Source organism: Agelaius phoeniceus, chromosome W (genome assembly GCF_051311805.1).
Source record: "Agelaius phoeniceus isolate bAgePho1 chromosome W, bAgePho1.hap1, whole genome shotgun sequence".
NCBI lineage: Eukaryota > Metazoa > Chordata > Aves > Passeriformes > Icteridae > Agelaius > Agelaius phoeniceus.
The window spans coordinates 11,982,305-12,009,602 of record NC_135301.1 but is presented as its reverse complement, the minus strand read 5'-3'; the positions used below and the strand labels follow the sequence as shown (position 1 = coordinate 12,009,602).

The following is a 27,298-nucleotide window of genomic DNA, read 5'->3' as shown; positions in this document are numbered from 1 at the left end:
AAGTTTGCATGTGCATAAACAAAGAGAAAAAAAAAAGTTTATTCTGTGTCGCAGACATCTTTCATGAAAAATCCTTTCTTAGGATTTTTCCTTGTGAGAAGCTGCAGTTTCAGTAACCAAAGTAAACAATGGTTATCTGCTGCTGTGGAATGCAACAGGTAGACCCATGATTGGTCTCCTGTGGGTGTTTGGATTTCTTGACCACTCATGGCAGAGCTGGCTCTTGCTCTGTCTGAGACACAGATCTTTGTTATTCATTCTTGTCTATTCTTAGCTTAGCTAGCTTCTGAAGAAACCTTTTCCTTTCTATTGCTTTTTAGTATAGTCTTAATGTAACATATATCATAAAATAATAAATCAAGCCTTCTGATCATGGACTCAACATTCTCATCTCTTCTTCATCCTGAAAACCCTTGTGACCGCAGTCACAATTCTGTACTTCCCATCAGTGAGCGATGTTCAGCTGCTTCCCAGAAAGCAGGGCTCCAGCATGTGTAGTGGTTGCTCTGGAAGGCAAACACTGTAAATAATGAATGCATCCCCTTCCTCCTCCTTTTCTTAGCTTTATATCTGACCTGACATCATATGGTATGGAATATCCCTTTGGTTAATTTGGGTCAGCTAGCCTGGTTGTGTCCTCTCACAAGATCTTGCCCACTCCCAGCCCCTTAATGGGGGGAATGTTGAGAGACAGCGTTGATGCTGTGCCAGTGCTGCTCAGCAGTAGCCAAAACACTGGTATGTTATCAACACCTTTCTAGCTACCAATGCAAAGCACAACACTCTGAGGACTGCTATAGGAACATGAACTCCAGCTCAGCCACACCCAGTACAATAACCCTCTGTTTAATAATAAAAGGATTATTTCAAATAAAGAGAGTCGTTTTGTTACATAAAAAACTACTGGTGGTTAGAAACTTTGCTGGAAAGGAAGTTGATTTTTGGATGGAGAAAAAAATTCAAACCAGGAACTCAGCAGACCAATTTAGTAATCATTTTAAAGTGACTTTTTTTATAACATTCCCCAAGAGAAATTTCAATTCTCAATTCTGGCACCTTACAGTTTAAAGTCTTACCTATATTAGGTTTATTTTTACAGAAATGCACAAGGAAGGCAAGTAATAAAAGGTGAAGTGTCTCCTTCCTGTGCTTGGTTGCAAAGCATATCCTATTTTTATATTTTCCAGCTTGGTGTTTCACTTGGCACTTTGGGGGCTATACCAGCAGCAGCATTGGACCCTAACATTACAACACTGGGAGAAATACCACAGCCACCAATTATAGGGAATGTGGACCCATCAAAGATTGATGAAATTAGAAGAACAGTCTATGTTGGAAACTTGAATTCACAGGTAGCTTTTTTTGGTTTTGTTGGTAATAATAATGGAAGATACAGAATTGTTAATTTGTGAATTACAATCTTACATTTTAAGAGTTTTCATTAGTTGATGCCAATAGAAGTTTACTAGAGATATTTCAAATTCTTGAATGCTCTTTTGCCAATCAGATTAGACCAGACTGTTGGAATTCATTCTAGCAGGAAAACAAAGAAATCACACTCTAACTGAATTCAAGAAACATTTATGATTGTGGGTGTTGATCAAATGTCCAGCTTGATTATATTAGCGGAACAATGCCTCAGAATAAGTGAGAGAATGGTAGCTGTCCCCCACAACACTCTGCAGTTGCTTAAGTACAGTAAGAAGAAATTATTTGCCCCAGTAGAAGTTGAAAAATTAGCATAAATATATTTGAGTTACTCTGAAAGGAAAGTTGGGTCTGTCAGAAATTTGTTTTTCAGCAACTGATTGAAAAACAATTTGATTTTGACTGATGGAAATATAAGTATTTGATTTTTTGTTTTTTGACTGCCAAAGTAGCTACTAAAGTATGAAACTACTATTGATCGCAATAAAATAAAACAAGCTTGGAACTAGTAGAAAAACAGATAAAAGTGAAGTCTTGTAATACTGCTTGGATTTTTTTTTTTAGTTGATCAAAATTCACCATCAGTATCTTGGACATAGGTGTATCATCAGTTATTTCAAATAAGTTGTCTGAAAACTACAAAATCCTGTACAAGTGCTTTTTTTAACCTAGATGTAGGACTTCAGGGCTCATGGTTACACTATTTTAAATTATAATATATTTTTTAGATTAATGGAAGAAAAAAAATACCTTTCTCTCTTAAAGTGTATCATGACCAAATTCATGTCACCTGTGTAATGATGATGAGATGTCTTTCCAAAATCTGTAGCTGTTAGATTATCTGATATGTTGAATAAGTGGTTTTCATTATATATTTTACTTCAGCTGAGCTCTTTGACTCTTTCTAGACTACAACAGCAGATCAGTTGCTTGAATTTTTTAAGCAAGTTGGAGAAGTCAAATTTGTGCGAATGGCAGGTGATGAGACACAACCAACACGATTTGCTTTTGTGGAATTTGCAGACCAAAATTCTGTACCTCGAGCTCTTGCCTTTAATGGAGTTATGTTTGGAGACAGGCCACTGAAGTAAGAAACTAATTATCTATATGAATATTGAATGAGAGATGTCTTAGTATCCTTATACATTTATGACTCATGTGCAGGAAACTGCTGTGATTAATATTTGATATTATTATTATATTGTTTATAATATTAATATATTATCAATGTAAAGACCTATTGTTAGTAAACTGGAATGCTTTATGAACTCAAATTTCAAGGTTGGACATAACTTTTTTTCCAAGAAGAATATGGTTGGCATTGAATAAGATATTTCTACATCCAATCTTGAATTGGTGAAAGCCATATCAGTGAGAGAATCTGCAAAGTCCTTTCTACTAATTAAGCTTTATATATGATGTGTATGTAATTAGTAGGTATTAATGTAGAAATTTGATCTGAAATAGATTTATAGACTTGTACTAGAAAAAAATTTAACACAGAAATATTGTGCCAAAATTATTTAAAAGTAATAAGTTTTGAAAGCAATAAAAACCAGGCATTTCATATACTTAGAAAAGATGAGTGTTAGAGGAAAAAATTGTAGTTTTGCTGAACTTTGTGGTTTTTAGTCATACATGGAAGTTGAGGTGCTTTCATTTTTTTTCGTTTTTCCTTTTCAAAAGTTTGGAAGTTAAAGGTTTTATTTTTGTCTTAATTTAGAATAAATCACTCTAATAATGCAATAGTGAAGCCTCCTGAAATGACACCTCAAGCTGCTGCCAAGGAACTGGAAGAAGTGATGAAGAGAGTAAGGGAAGCCCAATCGTTCATATCTGCTGCTATTGAGCCAGGTAGGTATATTATGTTCATTACCTAACAGACGTGTTCTGTGTGTACCTTGACACATGTTTTTAAGAGCACTTTCAAACACAGGAAAAAGGTACTTAAAGGTGAGCAAGATGTATGTGGGAAAACAAAACAAAACTATCAAAATTGTTTTCATGCAACAAAGCAGTGGAATGAAGATGACTTTATTTCATCATGTCTTATTTTCAGATACATGCTCACTGAATGTTTTCAAAAATGCAAAGTCAATACTAAATTAATATTTAATGTTGCTAAATTATTATTTAATGTTGATGCTTTTGAAGTTCAAAGTACTTACAAACTTTAAAAATGCTTTATATTTTGTTTTCTCTTTTAGCACCCATTAATACCATAGTTTCATGATCAGAGCGAGCTAGTGTGCTGCTGAAAGCAGTAATATTATGCTTTTCTTTGGTGGGTTAATTTTATCACTGTGCTATGCTCTTTTTCATACTGTCTCAAGACTATATGGACCCTCAAAGCAAATGGGATCAGAGAATGAATCTGGGATAAAACTTAACATATTGTAACAGACTTTTTTTCATTCAGATTGGTTTTCTGATCCCTGTTAACAGTGAAATGCCAAGTCAAGGAGGAAGGTGTCAGATGCTCAAGTGGTTAAGCAGACACTTAAATGCTGATTTATGCTGACTTAAAGCGATTACAACACCTCAATGTAAAAAATTCTCAACTTGTTAAACTTGCAGTTGAAATCCTCTTTTTTTTTTGTCCTAGACTGCCAAGCGATGTGTATTCTATTTGCCATCTTTTAGAGGTGTGGCAGTTATGTTAATTAGGCAGTTTTCCTTATCTCTTCCACAACCCATTCTTCCTCCAAGGGAGATATCATCTGTTAATGGACCATTGACTGTCACTGCATGACTGATAGAATTACAGCATCCCATTGTGAGATGCTCTGCCCAGAGGGAGGAGCCAAGCATTCCTAACTGGCTATAATGTGAGATACTGGGACAGCAGAACAGCCTTTCCACTGGATTCCCAGAGGAAGACTACACTCCTCTACAGGATCACTGCTCTAACAGAACCCCACCTGCTACTCCAGGAGGACTGCGGCCACAATTTCAATTGGACTGCTACCAACACCCTGACCCAGAGGGTGTCAGGTTATATTCTGACTCTGTCAGTGTTGTTTTGATTTACTGCACTGTTTATTTTATTTTTATATTCTTCTCTAATAAAGAACTGTTATTCCTGCTCCCATATCTTTGCCTGGGAGTCCCCATTAATTTCAAATTTATAGCAATTTGGAGGGAGGAGGTTTACATTTTCCATTTCAGGGGAGGTTCTTGCCTTCCTTAGCAGACACCTGTCTTTCCAAACCGAGACAGATTTTGGTGCACAATGTGGGGCTCGAGGGCATAGAAACAAAAAGGGAATAACAGTTCTTGAGTAATCTAATTCTTTTTCTGCTGCTATAGAAGCCTTGTTAAGCAACACCATGTGGTCCAGCTTACCCAGGTTTGGGTGACACATGATCGTGGCTGTATTTCTCCCATTTGCCGGCCCTTATCTAAACATGGGTCCTATATCTAAAGCTACTGTAGCTGTTATGTGGTTTGCTTTACAGGTGAATAAAGTGAGGAATTCATGGATCTTTAATTTCCTCTGGAAAGCAGGCACATGTATTCAGAGCTATCACACACTAACTGTATGTTTTTGAGGTTACTTTAATAATGGCACCTACTGTAAGGAAATTACACTGGGGGAAATTTTCTCCCAACCCTTTAACCATCTCTTTGGGTCTGTCCCACCAGTTTTTGAAGGGATCAGATCCACTCTAAATGCTAATGATATCATACAGTGGCTGGTGTTGCTGATAGGCCTGTTCTTTTTAGCACTTAGAGATAAGGGAAGGTTAACCTGGATAACCACCCTGACACCTACCCTAGAGACTAGGGATGCTGCTGCCCAAGAGCCTGACTCTGCCCCATAGCCCACCTCAGATATAAACTACCCAGATTGGATGGGGGTTCTGGTGAAGAAGATACACGAGATGGGCCAGATGCTGAAGGAGTATATTTCCCCCGCTGGTGAGAAGCCGTCCCCCTGCCTCAAAGAGGGAGAGTCTAATAGTGCAGCAGTGGAACCCACAGATGTTACAACTGTCCCAGTTCCAGCTGAACTGCAAAGGCAGTCACAGCCAGCAGCAGTTGCCCCTGTAGAAACAAGGAGATTTAGAATTAAATCAGAGCACCCAGATAAGGGAGGGTCCTCACAACCCACAGGGGAGCCAGAGGTTGCAATCATCACCGAGTCCCTGACATACAAAAGTCTCTGTAATCTGCACAAAGACATTGTACGACAGGGACATGAGGCTTATACAACCTGGCTACTTCAGGTCTGGGACCTTATGGGTATAGGTGTCCAGCTGGATGGTGGTGAGGCAAGGAATTTGGGACCCTTGACCCAGGACTCAGGTATGAATCAGATTTTTGTAAGGGAGCCAGGGTCCCTTTCCCTCTGGGAGCGGCTTTTAATGAGTATCAGAGAGAGGTTTGTCCACAGGGAAAGGATGCAGGAGCAGCACCATAGAATGCGCAGAAAGACCTTTGAGGAAGGGATCCAACAGCTGAGAGAAGTGGCAGTATTGGAGGTACAGTTTGGGAGAAATGGACAGCATGATAATGACCCCGACAAGGTCAGGTGCACAGGGCAAATGTTGTGGAGTCTGGCAAATCTAGAGCCATCTCAATACACCACCTTCATTGCAATGATCAATGACGATACCAACCGAGAGACAGTGGGTTCTGTTGCCAACAAACTTAGAAATTATGAAAGTATGATCAATGGTCCAATGAAGGCCTCAGTTTGCTTTCACCTGGAGGGGCATGCAGTACACCTGGAACCGACTGCCCCCGGGGTGGAAGCACAGCCCCACCATCTGCCATGGACTGATCCCAGACTGCACTAGAAAAGGGTGAGGCTCCAGAACATCTGCAGTACATTGATGACATCATTGTGTGGGGGAACATGGCAGCAGAGGTGTTTGAGAAAGGAGAGAAGATCATCCGGATTCTCCTGAAAGCCAGTTTCGCCATCAAGAAGAGCAAAGTCAAGGGACCTGCCCAAGAGATCCAGTTCCTGGGAGTAAAGTGGCAAGATGGACAGTGTTAGATTCCCACCAATGTCATCAACAAGATCACTGTGATGTCTCCACCAACCAGCAAGAAGGAAACACAAGCTTTCCTAGGTGCCATAGGTTTTTGGAGAATGTACATTCCCGAGTACAGCCAGATTGTGAGCCCTCTCTACCTGGTCACCCACAAAAAGAACGATTTCCACTGGGGCCATGAACAGCAGCAACAAGCTTTTGCCCAGATTAAGCAGGAGATCACTCATGCGGTTGCCCTTGGCCCAGTCAGGACAGGACCAGAGGTGAAGAATGTGCTCTGCTCTGCAGCTGGGAACAATTGCTTGTCCTGGAGCCTTTGGCAGAAGGTGCCTGTGGAGACTAGAGGCCAACCACTAGGATTTTGGAGTCGAAGCTACAGAGGGTCTGAAGCCAACTACGCTCCCACAGAGAAGGAAATTTTGGCCGCCTATGAAGGAGTTCAAGCTGCCTCGGAGGTGATTGGCACAGAAGTGCAACTCCTCCTGGCACCCTGACTACCAGTGCTGGGGTGGATGTTTAAAGAAAAGGTTCCCACTACCCACCATGCCACTGACGCCACCTGGAGCAAATGGATTGCTCTCATCATGCAGCGCGCCCATATTGGAAACCTGAAATATGCTGGGATTTTGGAGGTAATTACAAATTGGCCGGAAGGTGAAAACTTTGGTCTCATAGATGAAGAGGAACAAGAGCAAGTGACACGTGCTGAAGAAGCTCCACTATATAACCAACTACCAGCAGAGGAAACATGCTACACTCTCTTCACTGATGGTTCCTGTCGCATCATAGGGATGAACTGGAAGTGGAAAGCAGCCGTATGGAGCCCCACAGGACAGGTTGCACAAGCTACCGAAAGAGAAGGTGGATCAAGTCAACTTGCTGGACTCAAAGCTGTTCAGCTGGCCCTGGACATTGCTGAGAGAGAGAAGTGGCCAAAGCTCTACCTTTGTACTGATTCATGGATGGTAGCCAATGCTCTGTGGGGCTGGCTGGAAAGGTGGAAAAAGGCCAACTGGCAGTGTAGAGGAAAGCTGTTCATGAATGGAAACACATTGTCTCTCAGGTAGAAAATCTATCTGTCAAAGTCTGTCATGTAGATGCCCATGTCCCCAAGAGTATAGCCAGTGAGGAACACCGAAACAATGAACAGGTAGATCAGGCAGCAAAGATAGAGGTCTCAAAGATAGACTTGGATTGGCAACATAAGGGGGAGTTGTTCCTAGTTCGATGGGCCCATGGTGCCTAAGGCCATCAGGGCAGAGATGCCACCTATAAGTGGGCAAGAGACCAAGGGGTGGATTTAACCATGGGCAGTATTTCGCAGGTTCTCCATGACTGTGAGACATGTGCTGCCATCAAACAGTCCAAGCGAGTAAAGCCCCTATGATATGGTGGGCGGTGGTCCAAGTACAAGTTTGGGGAGACCTGGCAGATTGACTACATCACACTGCCCCAGACACGGCAAGGTAAGCGCTATGTGCTGACCATGGTGGCAGCCACCACTGGATGGTTGGAGACCTACCCTGTGCCTCACGTTACTGCCCGTAACACCATCCTGGGCCTTGAAAAGCAAGTCCTGTGGAGACATGGAACCCTTGAGAGAATTGAATCGGACAACAGGACCCATTTCAAGAATGGCCTTATCAACACCTGGGCTAGGGAACATGGCATTGAATGGATCTATCATATTCCCTATCATGCACCAGCTGCCAGGAAAGTTGAACGGTGCAACGGACTACTTAAGACTACCCTGAAGGTACTTGGCAGGGGAACTCTTAGAAATTGGAAAATGAACTTAGCAAAAGCCACCTGGATGGTCAAGACCAGAGGGTCCATCAATCGAGCTGGTCCTTCCCAGTCTGAACCCTTGCACACAGTGGATGGAGATGAAGTCCCTGTGGTACATATGAAAGATATTTTAGGAAAGACTGGATTAATCCCACCACAGGCAAAGACAAACCCATGCATGGGATTGTTATTGCTCAAGGACCTGGTTACACTTGGTGGGTAATGCAGAAAGATGGAGAAAGCCTTTTTGTACCACAAGGAAACCTAGTCTTAAGTGAGAACTGTATGTAAGGTTTCATTGTGAAGCAGATGGAAATAGAAAAAGGGGTGCATAATGTCCTAGATTGCCAAGCAATGTATATTCTATTTGCCATCTGTTAGAGGTGTGGCAATTATCTTCTGTTAATTAGGCAGTTTCCCTGGAGATATCATCTGTTAATGGACCATTGACTGTCACTGCATGACTGATAGAATTACAGCATCCCATTGTGAGATGCTCCGCCCAGGGGGAGGAACCAAGCATTCCTAACTGGCTATAAATGTGAGATACTGGGACAGCAGAACAGCCTTTCCACTGGATTCCCAGAGGAACAGCTGCCTCTTCCACTGGATCTTCTACAGGAAGACTACACCCTTCTACAGGATCACTGCTCTAACAGAACCCCACCTGCTACTCCAGGAGGACTGCGGCCACAATTCCAATTGGACTGCTACCAACACCCTGACCCAGAGGGTGTCAGGTTATATTCTGACTCTGTCAGTGTTGTTTTGATTTACTGCACTGTTTATTTTATTTTTATATTCTTCTCTAATAAAGAACTGTTATTCCTGCTCCCATATCTTTGCCTGAGAGTCCCCCTTAATTTCAAATTTATAGCAATTTGGAGGGAGGAGGTTTACATTTTCCATTTCAGGGGAGGTTCTTGCCTTCCTTAGCAGACACCTGTCTTTCCAAACTGAGACATTTTTTCATCAGGAAGATTTTGTCTTTGTTCTTACAAAAAGATACAGACATTCAGACATTAGCTTATGTAGGTTAGATGGTGGAGTGTCTTGAGGGTTTTTTTTTTTTGGGGGGGGGGATGGAGTACTTTCTGTCTTTTTGAGAGTTGTGAGAAAAATAGTTCTAACATTTTCTCAGTGTTAAGCAGCAGAATGATAATCTTTTAGAGTCTGAACCAAAGTCTGCAGAGGTCACTGGTAAGTTTTCTGTTGACTTCCTGGCCTTTGGATCAAACTTTTTACTCCCTTCTCTCCATCCCTTCCTCCCCCAAAACAGCATTTGAGGAATAGAACTTCAGTATTTTTACAGTGGTTGGAATATTTAAAAGTATAAAAAGCACTAATTATTATTTGCATTTTATGCTTGCTTTCGAAACTCTGCCCTCTAAATTTATTCTTCTGAGGTTATTTTAAAAATTAATATAATTAAATAATATACCAGAGGAGAACCTGTTGTAATCTTGTGCATTGTGGCAGCAACATAAATCTCATTTCTAACAGAGCTAGGTTTTTATAATTACGTGGTTTATGTGTACCGTTGCAGGGTGGCTGCACTCAACGAGTATATGCAATGACTTTATTGGATTTTTCTCAAGGATATTAACAAAGAAGGAAGATGTGCAAAGCATGGGCCCCTTGCACTATATGTGTGATACATTAAACTTGTGCCAGATTGTTAACTGGGTTCTTTCAATATTCTGAGCTTACATTGCAGTGTTTTCTTCCTCTCAGAGTCTGGAAAGAGCAGTGAAAGAAAAGGTGGTCGATCTCGTTCCCATTCTCGTTCAGAATCCAGGTCTAGCTCAAAATCCCAATCTAGAAGGAAAAGATCTCACTCAAAACACAGGTAAGTATATTTATTATTTTGGACTAAGAATTCATACTGGGGTTTTTTTGAGTGCTGATGGTTACTGAAATTTCTTACTGAGTTGTGAGACAAGTTTCCCTGTAGAGAAAATTAGTAACTTTAACTGACCTAGATAGAGTAACTAGGAAATTTGTCTCTGACCAAATACTCTTTCCCTCTAAATGCTGCCTGTTTTCTGTATTACTTTCAGGTAAAACACACTAGAAGGTACTTTTCGTGCCATGTAGCATAACTATTTTTATGGTTTCATGGTACATTTTGTGCCATGTAGCATAATTTCATTTTGTAACCTTTGTCTTTTAAAAAGAAATAGTTATCTCTGTTTTGGGGATGGAACATTTAGTTTACTGTTAATGCCCTAAACTTACAGGCTGGCTGGTTTTGCTAGTAGAAAGTTGCTGCTGTCCTGAACTTCTAAACATCTAGTTAACAAATGCTGTATTTTTATTAATTGTACTGTAAATGTAAAGCTGTATTTTTTAAAAGTCAGAAGAAAAAAGGCTTTAAGGGTAGTTTTTAATTCTTCAGATTTTTTTTGCTTTGCTAATTTCTTAAATTGTAAAACTGGCTTTGAAATATAGGACAAATAAAATTACTAGATCATCCATAAAGTTTACCCATTATTTTTTTTCCAATAATGAGACAGTCTTTCTATGTAAGACTTATAAACACTTCCTGAAATGGTACAATGTCAGAAATGTCTTTTGATCATTTACATAATCAATCTAAAGATATTTGACTCCATTAAGTATAAAAAAACCCAACAAAACCTCAGTGTATTTGATAGCTTGCACTTTAAAATGGTGAATGTTTTCAGTGTTGCAGCAACAGCACTATCCCATTCTTTCATCCATTGTTTTTTCAACAGGGCAGCTAGAGTTCTTTCATATACAGAAAAGATGGCCAGAGGGAATATATCACATCAGTTATACTACCAAACAAGATTTTAGTGTGAAGGCTTCAGATTTCATAAAATCATAGAATAGTTTGGGTTGGAAGAGACCTTAGAGATCATCTAGTTCCAACCCTCCTGCCATGGGCAGACACCTTACATTAGATCAGGTTCCTCAAAGCCCCATCCAACCTGGCCTTGAACACTTCCAAGGATGGGGCATCCACAACTTCTCTGGGCAGCCTGTTTCAGTGCCTCACCACCCACACAGTAAAGAATTTCTTCCTAATATCTAATCTAAACCTACCTTCTTTCATTTTAAAGCCATTCCCCCTTGTTCTATCACCACATGTACTTGTAAAAAATTCCTCCCCAACTTTCTTGTAGGCCCCCTTTAGGTACCAGAAGGCTGCCATAAGGTCACCCTGGAGACTTCTCTTTTCCAGGCTGAACATCCCAGCCTCAACTCTCTCAGCCTGTCTTCATAGGGTAGGTGTTCCAGCTCTCTGATCACCTTCATGGTCCTCCTCTGGACTCTCTCCAACAGGCCTATGTCCTTCCTGTGCTGGGGACCCCAGAGCTGGATGCAGTGCTCCAGGTGAGGTCTCACAAGAGCAGAGTAGAGGGGAAGAATTACCTCCCTCGACCTGCTGGCCATGCTCCTTTTGATGCAACCTTTGAAGCAGATTATTTTTATATGGTTGGCTGTCTGTGCTGCAAGCACGCATTGCTGAGACATTGTCGTGGTTTGATACTGGCCTAATGCCAGGCATCCATGAGAGTCGCTCTATCACCCTCCCCTGCCACAGCTGGGTAGAGGGGAAAAAAATTATCTAACACTTCATGAGGGAAATAGGGACCGGGAGAAATATTTCAAGGGCAAAACAGGCTCAACTTAAGGTTGCAAAGTGAATTTTATTACTAACAGAATCAGAGGAGGATAATGAGAAGTAAAATAAGCCCTTAAAACACCTTTTTTCTCCCCAGCTCCTCCCTCCTTCCCACTGACAGAGCAGGGAGACGGGGCATGGGGGTTTTGGTTAGTTCATCACTGAGATTTTCTTCTGCTGCTCTAGGAGAGGAGTCCTTCCCCTGTGAGACTATGGGGTCCCTCCCACAGGAGACAGCTCTCCGTGAACTTCTCTCCGGCATGGGTCCACTCTCACAAGCAGCAGCCATACCCCACCTGCTGCAACATTAACTCCCCCCACGGGAACACAGTCCTCCCAAAACTGCTGTGACGTGGCTCTCTTTCCAAGGGGTGCAGTCCTCCAAGGACAGGCTGCTCCAGCCTGAAAGCAGGGGCCCCCTCTCTCCACCGGGTCTCCCACTGGATCACAGCCTCCTCCAGGCATCCACCCACTCTGGCATGGGCACCTCCCCCACGGGCTGCAGGTGGATCTCTGCATCCCCTGCGGACCCCTGGGCTGCAGGGGGACAGCCTGCTTCACCATGGTCTTCACCACAGCCTGCAGAGGAATCTTGGCTCCAGCGCCTGGAGCACCTCCACCCCTTCCTTCTCTGCTGACCTTGGTGTCACCATGTTATTTTCCCTCACATATTCTCACCTCCTCCTCTAACTACAAGCAAAAACTTGTGACTTTTGTTTTGATTTTCTTCCTAAATATGTAATCACAGAGGCGTTACCAACTTCTCTCGTTGGCTGAGTTTTGGCCAGCAGCATGTCCATCTTCAGAGCCATCAGCCGTTGGCTCTGTTGGACATGGTGGGAAGCTTCTAGCAGCTTCTCACAGGAGCCATCTTTGTGGCCCCCCTGCTGCCAAAAACCAGGCCGTGCGAAACCAATACATACATATCAAGCTTCTTGTCCACCAACACCCCCAAGTCCTTCTTCCCAGAGCTGCTCTCAATCCATTCTTCACTCAGCCTTTACTTGTGCTTGGAATTGCCCCAACCCAGGTGCAGGACCTTGCACTTGGCCTTGTTGAACTTCATGAGGTTTTTACAGGCCCACCTCTCAAGCCTGTCAGGGCCCCTCTGGTTGGCATCCCTTCCATCCAATGTGTTGACTGCACCACACAGTTTGCTGTCATCAGCAAACTTGCTAAGGGTGCACTCGATCTCACTGTCCATGTCACCAACAAAGATGTTAAACAGTGCCAGTCTCAATACTGACTCCTGAGGATCACCACCGGTCACTGCTCTCCACTTGGACATTGAGCTGTTGACTGCAACTCTTTGAGTGTGATCATCCAGCCAATTCCTTATCCATCGAGTGGTCCATTGTCACATCACAGAATCAGAGAATCAAAGAATCACAGAATATGCTGAGTTGGAAATGACCCACAAAGATCACTGAGTCCAACTCCAGGCCCTGCACAGCACCATCCCCAAGAACCACACCATGTGCCTGAGAGTATTGTCCAAACTCTGTCAGGCTTGGGGCTGTGAGCACAGGCTGTGAGGAGCCTGTTCCAGTGTCCAACCACCCTTTGGGTGAAGAACCTTTTCTCTAATATCCAACCTAAACCTCCCCTGACAAAACTTCAGGCTATTTCCTAGGGTCTTGTCACTGGTCACCACAGAGAAGAGATCAGTGTCTGCCCCTCCTCTTCCCCTCACAAGGAAGTTGTAGACTGTGATGAGATCTCCCCTCAGTTTCCTCCAGGCTGAACAGACCAAGTGATCTCAGCCACTCCTCACAGAGCTTCCCCTCAAGGCCCTTCACCATTTTTTTTGCCCTCCTTTGGATGCTCTCTAATAGCTTAATATCTTTTTTGTATTGTGGTGCCCAAAGCTGCATACAATATTCAAGATGAGGTCACACCAGTACTAAGCAGAGCGGGACAATCACCTCCTTTGACTGGCTGGTGATGCTTTGCCTGATGCACCCCAGGACATGGTTGGCCCTCCTGGCTGCCAGGGCACACTGCTGACTCGTATTCAACTTTCTGTTGACCAGGACCCCCAGGTCCCTATCCTTTGCACTGCTTTCCAGCATCTCATTCTCCAGTCTGTACATAAATCCAGGCTTGCCCCATCCCAGGTGCAGAATCTGTCACTTTCCCTTGTTAAACTTCATGCATTTGATGATTGCCCAGTCCTCTAATTTGTCAAGGTCTCTCTGCAAACCCTCCCCACCTTTGAGGGAGTCAATGGCTCCTCCCAGTTTTGTATTATCTGCAAACTTGTTTAGTATCCCTTTGAGTCCTGCTTTCAAGTAATTTATGGAGGTGTTGAAGAGCACAGGGAGGGCTAAGATGGAGCCCTGAGGAATCCCACTAGTGACAGGTTGCCAGTCTGATGTCACTCTATTCATTATAACTCTCTGTGCCTGACCTGTGAGCCAGTTGCTCACCCATCACATGACATGTTTATCCAGATGTGTGCTTGACATTTTGTCCAGAAGGATTCTGTGAGAGACAGTATCAAAAGCTCTACTGAAATCAAAAAACAAATGACATCAACTGACTTCCCTTGATCAATGAGGTGTGTTACTTTGTCAAAAAAGGAAATCAAGTTTGATAAGCAAGACTTTCCTGTCATGAAGCCATGCTGGCTGTGACCGATGACTGCATTGTCTTTTGGATGTTTTTCAATACCTCCCAGAATAATCTTAATCACTTTACCAGGCACTGAAGTGAGACTAACAGGCCTGTAGTTTCTGTGGTCCTTCTTCCTGCCCTTGATAATTGGGCCAATGTTCGGCAGCTTTCAGTCAGCTGGGACCTCTCCAGATTCCCAAGACCACTCAAAAATCATCGAGAGAGGTTTTGTGATGACATCAGCCAGTTCCTTGAGGATTCTTGGATGAATCCCATCAGGCCCCATAGATTTGTAGGGATCCAGCTGGAGCAGCAGATCCCACACAATTTCAGGGCTGACTAGAAGTAGATCATTCTCACTGTCATGGTCCTCCAGCTCAGGACACGGAGACCCCCTTGATCCATCATCCGTGTTGATGACATAGGCAGAGAATGCGTTAAACCCCTCTGCCTTGTCCATGTCCCTGTTTGTGAGGTAACCATCCTCATCCTGTAATAGGCCGATGTTCTTTTTACACTGCCTATTGCTATTATTATATTTGAAAAAACTCCTTTTATCATCCCCCACAGTTCTGGCAGCTTCAACTCCAGTTGAGCTTTACCATACAGATTTTCTCCCTACAGTGCCAAGCAACATCTCTGTATTCTTCCCATGTCACCTGACCTTGCTTCCACCTGGCATGCACCTTCCAGTTTTGCCTTATTTTCAAGAGAAGATTCCTGTTCAGCCAAGTCGGCCTTCTGCCTGGCCTGCTTGACTTCTTACATTTAGGAATTGCCTGCTCCTGGTGACCTTAGGAGGTGATGTTTAAAAAGTGACCAGCACTGATGGACCCCAACACCTACAAAAACATTTTCCCAAGGGACCTTTGTACAAGTCCAGGTAGATGACATCAGTCACTCTTCCTTCATTCACCACTGCTGTATCCCCATTGTAGAAGGCCACTAAATTTGTCAAGCACAATGTGCTCTGGCTGTCAGCAATCATCTCCTTATTTTCCAGTGTCTGTGTTTTGTAATAATGTTACACAGTAAGTGTTATATAATGACATCAAAACATTGGGTACCTTTTTAATGCAAGAACAATAATTTGTTCAGTTTTTTATTGCTTATCTTCTCTAACTCAGGAGATAACTGAAAAACAGTCTTTGTTTTGTGCAACTGCAGTAATCAGTGCTATTTTGTACTGATGCAAATCTAACTGATTTTTAGGAGATAAATTTGGATTTATTTTTCTTGCAGAAAATCTGTGCTTTAAACAATTGCTGATATATATTTATATATATATATATTTTTTTTTTTAAGTGATTTTACCACTGCTATTGTCAGTTTTGAGAACATGCTGTGTTGTGGTTTAACCCCAGGCAGGAATGAAGTACCATGCAACCACTTGTTCACTTCCACCCCTCCTTCCCTGGTGGGATGGGGAGGAGAATCGGTAAAAGGTAAAACCCATGGCTGAGATAAAAACAGTTGATTAAGAGAAAAAAAAGTAAAACGTAAAAATAATACTAACAAAACCAACAATAATTTTAAAATGTAATTATAATAAGAGGGAGACAGAGGAATAAAACCCAAGTGAAACAAGTGATGCACAATACAATTGTTCACCATCTGCTGACCTATGCCCAACCTGTCCCCAAGCACTGATTGGTGGCTAATGGCCAACTCCCCCCAGTTTGTATACTGAACATGATGTTCCATGGTATGGAAAATCCCTTTGGCCAGTTCAGGTCAGCTGTCCTGGCTATGCTCCCTCATGGTTTATTGTGCACCTCCTCACTGGCAGAGCATGAGACACTGAAGAAGCCCTTGTCTTAGGGTAAGCACTACTTAGCAACAACCAAAACATCAGTGTGTTATCAACATTATTCTCATACTGAATCCAAACCACAGCACTGTACCAGCTACTGAGAAGAAAATGAAATCTGTCTCACCTGAAACCAGAACTGTATCCACCCCTTATTCCACACTATTTGTGTCATGCCAGGTCTCTGTTACAAATGGAGATGAGAGTTTGGACAAGTCCTGCCTTTGACTCAGATTTCTGGTAGTAGCTCTTTTTGAGGTGGCCTGCACCCCAAATGGTTCTCACTCCCAAGTTCTTAAGAATGGCCAATTAAGTATATTTTAAAATGAATTATTTATTGAATAGACACAATATTAACAGACATAAGACTTTAAACAGACTACTTACTACACAGGATAAAACAAAAAGAACTACTAGTAGATAAAATACAGTGCATGATAAAAGGTATCTATATTACAGCTAGTGAAGAAATAGTACAGGTTAGGAGTCAATGTAGCTTACCACCAAATTGATGATGGAGTACACATAGAATCCTTTCACTCAGTTCCTGGGAAAGGAACCACAAAGTTTGCATCCAAACTTCGGAGAGAAGTCCTACATGTTTCCAGGGTGTGTGTAGGAGACTTCTGACTTTGTGAAAGTTTGTGTAGCTTTTATAGTTTGTAAAGTGAAATGTCTGTCAGTCAGAAATTCCAGCTTAACTCCCTACATCCTGCTCTCAAGGCAAGATGTTTATTGTATCCCATCTGGTGTCAGAGGTAACTCCTTACTGGACAAGCCTGCGTTATCTCCCCAATTCATATGAGGGGGAGAACGCCTGGAGCTATTGCACCAGCTGATGGATAGAACAGATTAGCTCTTCTGTGGTAGGGAGGAAGACTTATGTACATTCAGGTTCCTCAGGTGGTCATGAACCTGATCTTCTCTTACAGTGGGAAGGACTTTGCTCCCCCAGTCCCCATTCTGCTGTCCATCCACTCAAGAGGTGTGGGAAGAGAGGTTGCCATTGAAGACTGAGGCAAAGAAGTTGTCAAGTACCTCAGCCTTTTCATCCATTGTTACCAGTTTACCAGTGTTGTTTATTGGGGAGTTACACATTCTTTGACCTTCCCTTTCTGGTTGACATAACTGTAGAAGCCCTTTCTGTTGTTCTTTGTGTCCTTTGCCAGGTTCAGTTCCAGCTTCACCTTGGTCTTTCTCACCCTATCCCTACACAACTGTACTTTGTCCCAGGTCACCTGTCCTAGCTTCAACTGTCTATGCATTTGCTTCTTTCCCTTTAGTTTGACCAGCAGTTCCCCACTCAGCCATGCTGGTCTCTTGCCTTCCTTGCCTGATTTCTTTTTCCTGGGGATCACTAGCTCTTGCACTCTATGGATGGCTTCTTTAAATGTCTGCCAGGTCTGTTCTACTCCCTTGTGCCTGAGGACAGTCTCCCAGGAGATCCCACTGACTCTCTCCCTGAAGAGCTGTAAGTTTGCCTTCCTAAAGTTCAGGGGCTTAACTGCTCCTTACCTGACCCATATCCCTCAGGACTATGAACTCCACCAGTGCATGATCACTGCAGCCCTGGCTACCTCTAATGTTGATGTCCCCAATAAGCTCAGTTACACTGATGACCAACGGATCCAGTATTGCATCCCCTCTGGTAGGGCTATTACCTGGCTCAAGAAGTTATACTCCATGCATTACAGGAGTCTCTTGGATTACCTACAGCTTGCTGTGCTACTTTCCCAGCAGATGTTAGTGTCACAGGTAGAGTGGGAGCTTCAGACAAAGTTTATTAGAGAAGCCTTTCCATTGAGTCACAAGGTGCAGAAAGGACCACCTTGCTTTCTAAACTCCTTCTCAGAGAGGAGCCTGAGTGTGGCTGGATCCAATCTTAGCCCCAGACTTTGTCAACGGTTTAAGTCTAAAGAATTATAAAGGTGTAATTGAACCTATGTACAACTTTGTCCTGTGGGATTAAGGATGGCAAACCAGATATATAGATATAGATATATATAAATTAATTATTTATTATGATAAATTATTAGACAAAAAGATCTTAATCAGAATTATTTACTACAGAGTATAGAAGCTAAAACTACTAGTATAGTATAGTGTACTATATTGAAGCAATTATATTAAAACTACCAAACCCACCCAATTTTTAAGTAGAGATTGATGTTACTCACCCATACTAACAGCCCTCACCCAAGGGAGGAATCTTCATACACACTCCAAGAAAAGGTGTGTTAGAAGAACCTGCCATTTGAAAGTGGGACTGAACTTTTATAGTATAAAGTGATTGACTGTCAGTTAAATGTCTCCAGGTCAACTGTGCCAGCTTAGTATTTTTAGCTAAGGATACTTTACCATATCTGCTACATCTTCACCTACATATTAGGATGCTTAACTTTGGGATTGATGAGTCAAACTGACTGTAGCATAATTTAACACCAAAAGCATCATGATATTCCCCCTCTTCGTTCACCACTGATAGCTTTGAAAAATAGGGCATTGTTCAAGATGTTTTACCTGCTAATGGCTGTTCTTCAGAGACAACTCTTCACACTCAATCTGCTTCTTGATGTAGAAGGCAACTCATCTGCCTCTCCTTCTTCCCCCATCTCTTCTGAACAGCCTTTAGCCATAGATAGCCACACTCCAGTCATGGGATTCATCCTACCAAGTTTCAGTAATGGCAACAAGGTCATAACTTTGTAGCAGCATGGTGGCTTCTAATGCCTCCTGTTTGTTGCCCATGCTGTGTACATTGCTGTAGAGGCACCTCAGCTGGGCTTTTAGGTGTGTTGCCTTCGTAGAAGAAGGCCTCTTAATTCGAGATAATTTTCTGGTATTTCCCTGTTGGCTTTTATTAGCTTAGGAGTCCATGGCTCATCCCTGTGAGACTGCAAGTGTGTTCCAGTGTGGCCAGCATACTTCAGAGCCAGCGAGGTCTAGATGCACTACAGCTGGGCTATTGATTTCACCCCCAATACTGTCATGCCGCCCCTTAATTCATCTCTGCTGAGCCCGCTCTTTTCCCCTCTCTCCTGCAAACCTAGTTTAAAGCCCTCTCAATCAGCCCTGCCAACTCACAGACTAGAATCCTTTTGCCTTTGCTAGACAGGTGAACTCCATCTGTTTCCAGCAGGCCTGGTGTTGTATAAACCACCTCTTGATCGAAAAAGACGAAATTCCACCAATGGCACTGATCTTTGAGACACATGTTGACCAGGTGGGTTCTCCTGTTCTTTTTGGCATTCTTCCCTGCTACTGAAGGAATTGAGGAAAACACCACCTGTGCTCCTGTCCCTTCAAGCAGTTGCCCCAATGCTTTGAAGTCCTTTTTGATTGCCCTGGGACTTTTCTCAGCAACCTCATCGCTGCCAACCTGGGCAGCCAGCAGTGGGGAATAATCAGAGGGCTGAATCAGTCCAAGGAGTCTTCTGGTAATATCCTTTATCCAGGCCCCAGGGAGGCAGCAGACTTCCCTGTGGGATGGGTCCAGTTGGCATACCAGGTCCTCGGTTCCCTTCAGAAGGGAGTCACCTACTACAATTACCCTTCTTTCTTTCTTAACAGCCATAGTTGGGATCCGTCTGGTTGACTGACTTGTTCTGGTCAGCCCCTTAGATAGATCTTCACTATCATCTGCCTGATCCTCGAGTTCAAGAGCTTCATACCTATTCTGTAAGGGCACCTGGGAATGCGAGGGAGGCTGGAAGGGGATTCTTCCACCTCCTGAGCAGAGACCTGTTTCCATTCCCCTCCATTTTTTAGGTCTCCTTCTGCCTGATGGTGAGACAGTCAGGGCTTCTCCAACTCTTGCTGAGCTTCCATCCACTGCATTTTTTTCAGGGATGGAAGGGTGTGACTCCACTAATCTATTTCTCTCTCACACTCCCTGATACTCTTCAGCCCCTCCACTTCCTCTTTAAGCTCTGCCACCAGGCAGAGCAGATCATCCACCTGGTCACACAGCACGTAGGTGTTGTCTCTGCTGTCATCCAATGTTACCAGGAGTACATGAGTATTACTTAAATGGTGCATTGTTTCAAAGGAGAGCATATGCACCTGGTGAAGCTTAAAGTAAAAAACAAAAATGTTGATTGGCAGTACATTACTGAGGTGTAACTATAATTTTATGTAGTGAGGCAAGATTTATGTGGGGTTTTTTCCCTTCTTGGTTGACCTAATTTTTATGAAGTTTCAATATTATTTTTCTTCTGGCATTATTCATATAGAAGTAGATCTGGCAACAGATCACTCTCAAGACAAAAGGACAGACGAAGATCCAGAAGTCCCCTGAAAAAACGGTCTAGATCTAGGGAAAGGTGGGGATCAAGAAGTCGCTCTCATTCTCGGTGAGTTCCATTCCTCAGAAATTATACTGTTCATCTTAGCACATAGTACAAAGTTTTTGAAAAAAATCTAACAAACCTTTTAGGTGATGGCAAAGGGAGGAATCTAAATGCTTTAGCCTGTCCCAAGGCTTTGTTTGTGGAACAAAAGAATAGAAAGTAAGGTTTTTTTGTGCTCAGTGTACAGGTTTTGTCTGTGATATAGTTAATTTTTTTCATAGTAGTTCATATGGTGCCTTCAGGGGTTAAACCACAACCCTGAGGTATCTAAACTTTGATACCAGTCTAGTCTGCATTTATACCAACATCAAGCTGATTGAAAGTAGGTAACTTAATTGTCAGACTTTAACCAATGAATTAGGTATGTTCTGTGTAGCCTGTGCTACAAAAATGGGGATGATGCTTCTTCAACCTTGTCAGCAGTTATACTTTGGATTCAAGCTGAACTTGATCCTGCATTCTGAGAACATGTATAAAGCTTTTGTGCACAAGATTGTCATGCCGGCACGTGTGACCCTGGGACCAGGTCAGCCGGGAGTGTGGTAATAAATAAAAGGATGAGTGCAATGGATTTGCCTGGAAAATAAGAACCTTTAATAATGCACGTAAATAACAAATGTGGAGAAGCCGTGCACAGTACAAGGGGCAAGATCCAAAGACCTAACAATGGGGCAAACAGAACTTTAACTGAGGGGCAGGGCTGAGGGGACAGGATCTAACCAGGGTAGAGAACAAAACTTGACTAAATAAGGAAACTGTAGCAAACCAATCAGAGGGTAGGGTTCAGGACATGGCCTTATATGGAATGGCTTACTTTGCATAAGTATTCCCATCATTCCATGCTCAGTCCATGCTGCTCGCCCTAACTTAACAAGATGTTTCCCCATGGCCTAAGGTTAATGCTTTCTGAGTAAGCCGGTGGGGCCATTCTGCTGTCCGTCCCAACCAGACCCACTCCAACGTGAGATTATTTTTTTTGCCTTTGGCTATTTCATATTGGCCATACACTACTGTAAGCATAAATGTATATGTCTATTATGTAACATATTTACATTTCAGCATCCAATACACCTGTATTTTGCCTAGCCCATTAATTTTTAAGTCTGATTATCTAATTATTGAACTGTGAAAATCCAACAAAATAATTCCTTTATCTCCTTGGATGATAATGTAACGTTCTGAAGGGTAAAATAGTGAATATTCACAAAACAAAAGTGACTGTAAAAGTAGCTTAATGAATAGAAGCCTTGGTACTTTTCTTTCTGTTTCATCTCTTTAATTCCTCTGACTCATTTAAAGGGAGCTTCATACTTAAATTGTCCAATTGTTTTCTGAGGAGAAAAGTTTTGTGGGAAATAAAACTGCAGACCTGTGGACCTCAGTGGGAACAGTTAGGAGGTAGGCTACATAGCTGGGCTTCATTGATGGATCCTTTTGACTCTGTTGCGGTTTGGAGCTTCTTGAGATATCTGCTCACTGAAAGGGCCTAATCCAATGAAATCTCTGTGATAAATTACTAGAAGGTACTTCTTGGGTCATTGTGAAACCCTTTGCTATTGCTGGGACTGTGTGCTGTTTCATCTTAATGATCTTACATTTCGTATGTGAGACATCCAAAGAGGTATTTGCCAAAACCTAATGGGAACCAAAGTCTTCAGGTCACAGACCATGAAACAAACCTACTATTTCTTAGTAGGCAAACACTTGTTCCAATGAAAAAAGGTGGGGGCTGTGCGTATAAATATCCTAGAGGCAGGTCTAGGAGTCATGTGTCTCCTTTGATAGAAAGATGGTTTGGGGTCTCGTGCTTCCAAATAATCCTTTACCAAAATGTAGTCTTTCAGTGTCTTGGTTTGAAAGACAGGTGTCTGCCAAAGAAGGTGGGAACCTTCCATGAAATGGAAAAGTTGACCCCCTTCCCTCCAAATTATTGTAACTTTGAAATTAAGGGGCTTTCAGGCAAAGATATGGGAAAAGGAATAACAGCTCTTTACTAGTATTAATATGTATAACAAGGCAAACGAACAACAATAACTATGGCAGCAACAACAAACAAAACCAGAAACCCAGTAACAGCCTTCTCTCAGCTGTCAAGCACTTTCCCCTTTAGTGTAGTTATGGTCACAGCCAGCAGGGATGCTGCTGGCTCCCAGATGGGCAGGGCAGGTGTGAGGATTCCCTCGCAGCTGCAGGGGGCGCTGTGGCACAAGTTCAGACGCATCTCTCATTTGGTGATGGCAGGCATGCAGATGGTGAAATGGACTGTAGCAGGAACCTTAGAGCAGTGGCTGGGATGGCAGGGCCTGCCTCACTTGGGGGTAGCAAGCAAAATGTAGCAGAGACTCCAGGGCTGTGCCCAAAACTGTGGGGTGTTCAGGTGTCAGGTTACAGTGTAGCAAGAAGTCCTGAAGCAGTGGCAGAGAGCAGCAGTGCTGGGCAGGGGATCACTCCCCATCATAGCTCACTGGCCATGGCTGGTCCCTGGGTCCCCTGGTTCAGGCTGTGCAGAGGCGGGGGGGGGGGGGGGGGGGCAGCCCCCGGAGGGGAACAGGGTGGTCCTGGGTCCCAGTGTGGCACACACTGGCTCTGGGGTCCCAAACAGCAAAGAAGCAGAGAAGCAAGCCAGTAAGCTCAAGTCACAGTGCCAAAGGGAAAGGGGAAAAAAAAAAAAAAAACGGGCAAAAGCCAAACGTCAACTGTATCTCTCAGAGAGATCCCACCACGTGGCAGTGGAGACCAAATCGCCCCACCAGAAGAGGAAGCAACCACCCCTCACCCCCCAACTTTCACAGGAAATCCTGGGCTGGCTCTCACCCATCTCGATACTCCCAGAGCTGGGGGGGGGGGGGGCAGCAGTGACCACCCCAGCATGCAAAACAAAAAACAAAACCAAAAGAACCATCCCCGAGACATCCAGCCAAAGCTGTGATCTAACTGTGTGCACTTTTGGGCTCCATAATGTAAAAAAGATATAAACCTATTGGAGAACATCCAAAGGAGGGCTATGAAGATGATGAAGGGTCTAGAGGGGAAGCCATACATGGAGCAGCTGAGGTCACTTGGCTTGTTTAGCCGGGAGAAGAGCAGACTGAGGGAAGACTTCATCATGATCTACAGTTTGATCACAAAGCGGAGGGGCAGGCACTGATCTTTTTTCTCTGGTGGCCAGTGACAGGACCCAAGGGAACATCATGAAGCTGTCAGGGGAGGTTTAGGTTAGATATTAGGAAAAGGTTCTTCACCCAGAGGGTGGTTGGGCACTGGAACAGTCCCCAGGGAAGTGGTCACAGCACTAAGCCTGTCAGAGTTAGAGAAGCATTTGGACAATGCTCTCAAGCACATGGTTTGGTTCTTGGGGATGGTTCTGTGCAGGGCCAGGAGCTGGATTTTGATAATCCTTGAGGATCTCTTCCAACTCAGCATAATCTATAATTTTATGATTAATTAATTTTTATTTGGCTTGTGTACTAGAACATCCAGTGGATTTTTTTCTCACTGTTTTTATGAACATGTGTCATTCTCCCTATCACAAAGAAGCTGACTTGTTCTGTTACCTTGCTTCTGTTTTTATGGTCTTACTGATTTTTCAATAATTTTCTAATTCATAATGGCATTACAGATAGTTGAATCGTCTTGGTTGAGTTTTTACCTTACATTTACCTTTTGAGGGAATGTGGTGAAATTTTATCACAGTTTTTTGTTTCTGTGTATTGACTGATGTTGGATTTCCAAGCAGTTAAAAGATATTTATGTGAGAGAACACCGTAGAATAAAGACTTCAGTCCAGTCAGTTGTCATTATTCACATGGGTGTGGTTAATCTGCAGTCCATTTTACATGTACACCTATTTAGTAAAGAATGGGTTTACAATTTGTAGACTTTGTCTCACTCCTGATAAAATGTAGAAAATTTATGTATGTATGGTAACATAGCTGTGAGGTGAGAAGACATTCTTTCAAAGTGTGATAATGTCACTTTGACGATCACAGTTTGATTTGATTTTTGCCCCCTCTTCCCCAATTTGGTTTCCAAATTTTTCCTATCTATATAGCCTCTCCCACATGGTGAACAGGGATGACATATGAAAATTTTGAATAGTTACTATTTTTTAACAGAAACATATATTTTGTCTTGAACAATTAAGGTATGCTAAAGAGTTAGTTGTAATTTTATTGGAAAGTTCAAATATTAATTAATGGATTTGTGTTTGGCTTTTCACAGGGACAAAAAAAGAGACAAAGAAAAGGTCAAGGAAAAAGAAAAGGCCAAAGAAAAGGAGAGAGACCAAGACAAAGAGAAGGAGAGAAACTGGGACAAAGAAAAGGAAAGAGAGCGAGATAAAGAGAGACACAGGGATAAGGACAAGGAGAAGGACCAGGAGAAAGAACGGCATAAAGATCGAGAGAGAGTTAGAGACAAGGATAGGGATAGAGACAGGGACAAGGACAGGGAAAAGAACAAGGAGAAGGAGAAGGAAAAAGACAGAGAAGAGGTAGACCAGAACAAGGAAAAATATGATGTTATGAAAGAGGGGGAAAAGGATAGAGAGAAGATTAAGGACAAGGAGGGCGAGAAGGACAGAAGGGAAAAAGGGGACAAAGAAAAGGAGAAAGATGAGAAGAAAGAGAAGAAGGAGCAAGAAAGAGAAAAAGAGAGAGATGATAAACAAAAGAAAGAGAAGAGATCCAGAACACCCCTAAGAAGCTATAGCTCTTCAAGAAGATCTCGTAGCTCCAGCAGGTTTGTTTAGAATTTTTTAATGCTTTTTTGGACTTGTCAGTATAGTGATGCACGATGTAAAATGCACATCCTAATTTTTATTTATCAGTATCACCATGCCACTTACCAATTCAATTTGTATTCTTTCTGTTTCTTAGATTTCCCTATAAAATAAAATCCATTCCAAAGAGCTCTATATGATGCTTGTTGGAAAATAGTTTATTTTTGGGCAACTGATACTTGCCTTTCACATTACTGTATAGTATAGTCCTTGAGGACAGTAAGTAGATGGTTCTTATGCCATTTCACTGTGCTGGAGCCATCCAAAACTTATGATAGAGGGACATGAAACACCATCTTTGTCCTAATGAAAGTTTTAGTCACTGGTACATAGTTTCTTAATTACTTACATACTGTACAGTGTTGGTCTGTAACGGAATTTGTTGGGCTTATGAACAGTTGGATGGTAGTATTTGCCACTTGGCCACCTAAAGGATGGCATGCAATGAATTCTCTTGGCTGGATGGCTGAAGAGCAGGAAGCAAGCATGTTATTTGGCTGACTAACCATTCAGAAAGTGAATGTATGTATCTCAGTTGAAAAATAAGGAAACCTTGTTTAGTTGATTAAATGTCCAGATACAAGTACAAATTAACACTTCTTAACCATGCTGATAGTAAACAGGAAAGCAGTCAAGGTTAATCTATCTGTTGTTTTTGCCTGTGAGGGAGGGTAAACTGGGTGGAAGTCTGGGTAAATTCAATCTAGCAAAAGGAGACTGTGAGATTGATTTTAAGCTCTGTAACTGGACTAACTCAAGCATATTCAAAAGCATAGCAGCTAACTTAAGTTCAGAAGCTTTCCAAATACTTCAGCAATTATGGAGTTCAATAACATCATGTGACAAACTTAGAAAATTTTATGTTACCTTGAGAGAATGAAATGCTGGATGAATTGGGAAAAGTTCTACATATAATAATCACTTCCCTGGACAAAAGCAAAATTTTCATAGCCCTCAAAATTCAGGAGTTTATGGTTCATATAATGCAGAAAAAGCTGTAATGGTTTCTGAACATTCTGTTTGGGTTATATGAAATGTCCATGCTGTTCTGGAGGTTTATGGGCAAAATATTGTGGCTTCTTTAAACATATACAGCTTCCTATTTTAATGCATTAACATTATTTCATGGGTTGACTACTTGCACAGAGTAGAGGTAGTGCTGTTAGTTTTGAAAACGATTTCTGCATGTATGTATCAGGAGTCTTGAATTAGATAATTAATTGTGCTGGACTGACCTAGGTTGAATGCCAGGTGCTCACTAAGCAACTCTATTGCTCCTTCTCCTCAACTGGATGGGGGAGAAAAATACCATGAGTTGATATAAGAAAGGGGAGAGATCACTCACCGATTACCATTATGGGTGTGGTAGGTTGACCTTGGCTGGATGCCATGTGCCCACCAAGGTGCTGTCACTCCTCTTTCTCAGCTGGACAGGGAGAGAGAATAAGATGGAGAACAACTGATAGGTTGAGACAAGGCAGTTTACTAAAGCAAAAGTGAAAGTTGGTGTGTGCACAAGCAAAGAGAAAAAAAAAAATTAATTCTCTACTTCCCATTCAGCCACTTCCTGGGAAGCAAGGCATGTGTAGCAGTTGCTCTGGAAGGCTGTCATGGTAAAAAGGGAGATTTCCTCAACCCTTGGTGTGGGGATGCTTAGTATTTAATTTGTCTGTAAGCGCCCCAGGAAAGCTGAGACCCCAGTGCCCAACCAGTCTGTCAGCATCCTGTTAGTTGGACCCTTCACTGAACAGTCCAACTGGATTGAAGGGTGACTCAACTGACTTAGGAAAATACACCAACAGCATAAGGGAGACCCCTCAGCAAGTCTTCCCCTTTATTTATGTTACCCACTGTCAGTGCCTGTGAAGGACT

The 27,298-nt window shown here is 42.6% G+C and overlaps 1 protein-coding gene across 3 annotated transcripts in view; it reads left to right on the top strand.

Annotated features, from left to right (window-relative positions):
• The window catches only part of LOC143691892 (uncharacterized), a 72,142-nt gene that overhangs the window by 26,216 nt on the left and 18,628 nt on the right, over nt 1–27,298 (top strand). For 2 of the 3 annotated variants that reach the window (XM_077193205.1, XM_077193204.1), the window contains exons 4-9: nt 1,188–1,352; nt 2,337–2,515; nt 3,152–3,282; nt 9,954–10,068; nt 20,530–20,649; nt 24,868–25,386. In XM_077193205.1, coding sequence (XP_077049320.1) covers nt 1,188–1,352; nt 2,337–2,515; nt 3,152–3,282; nt 9,954–10,068; nt 20,530–20,649; nt 24,868–25,386 — 1,229 coding nt within the window. The remainder of the gene's footprint in view (nt 1–1,187; nt 1,353–2,336; nt 2,516–3,151; nt 3,283–9,953; nt 10,069–20,529; nt 20,650–24,867; nt 25,387–27,298) is intronic. The other variant, XM_077193206.1, reaches the window with a different exon arrangement.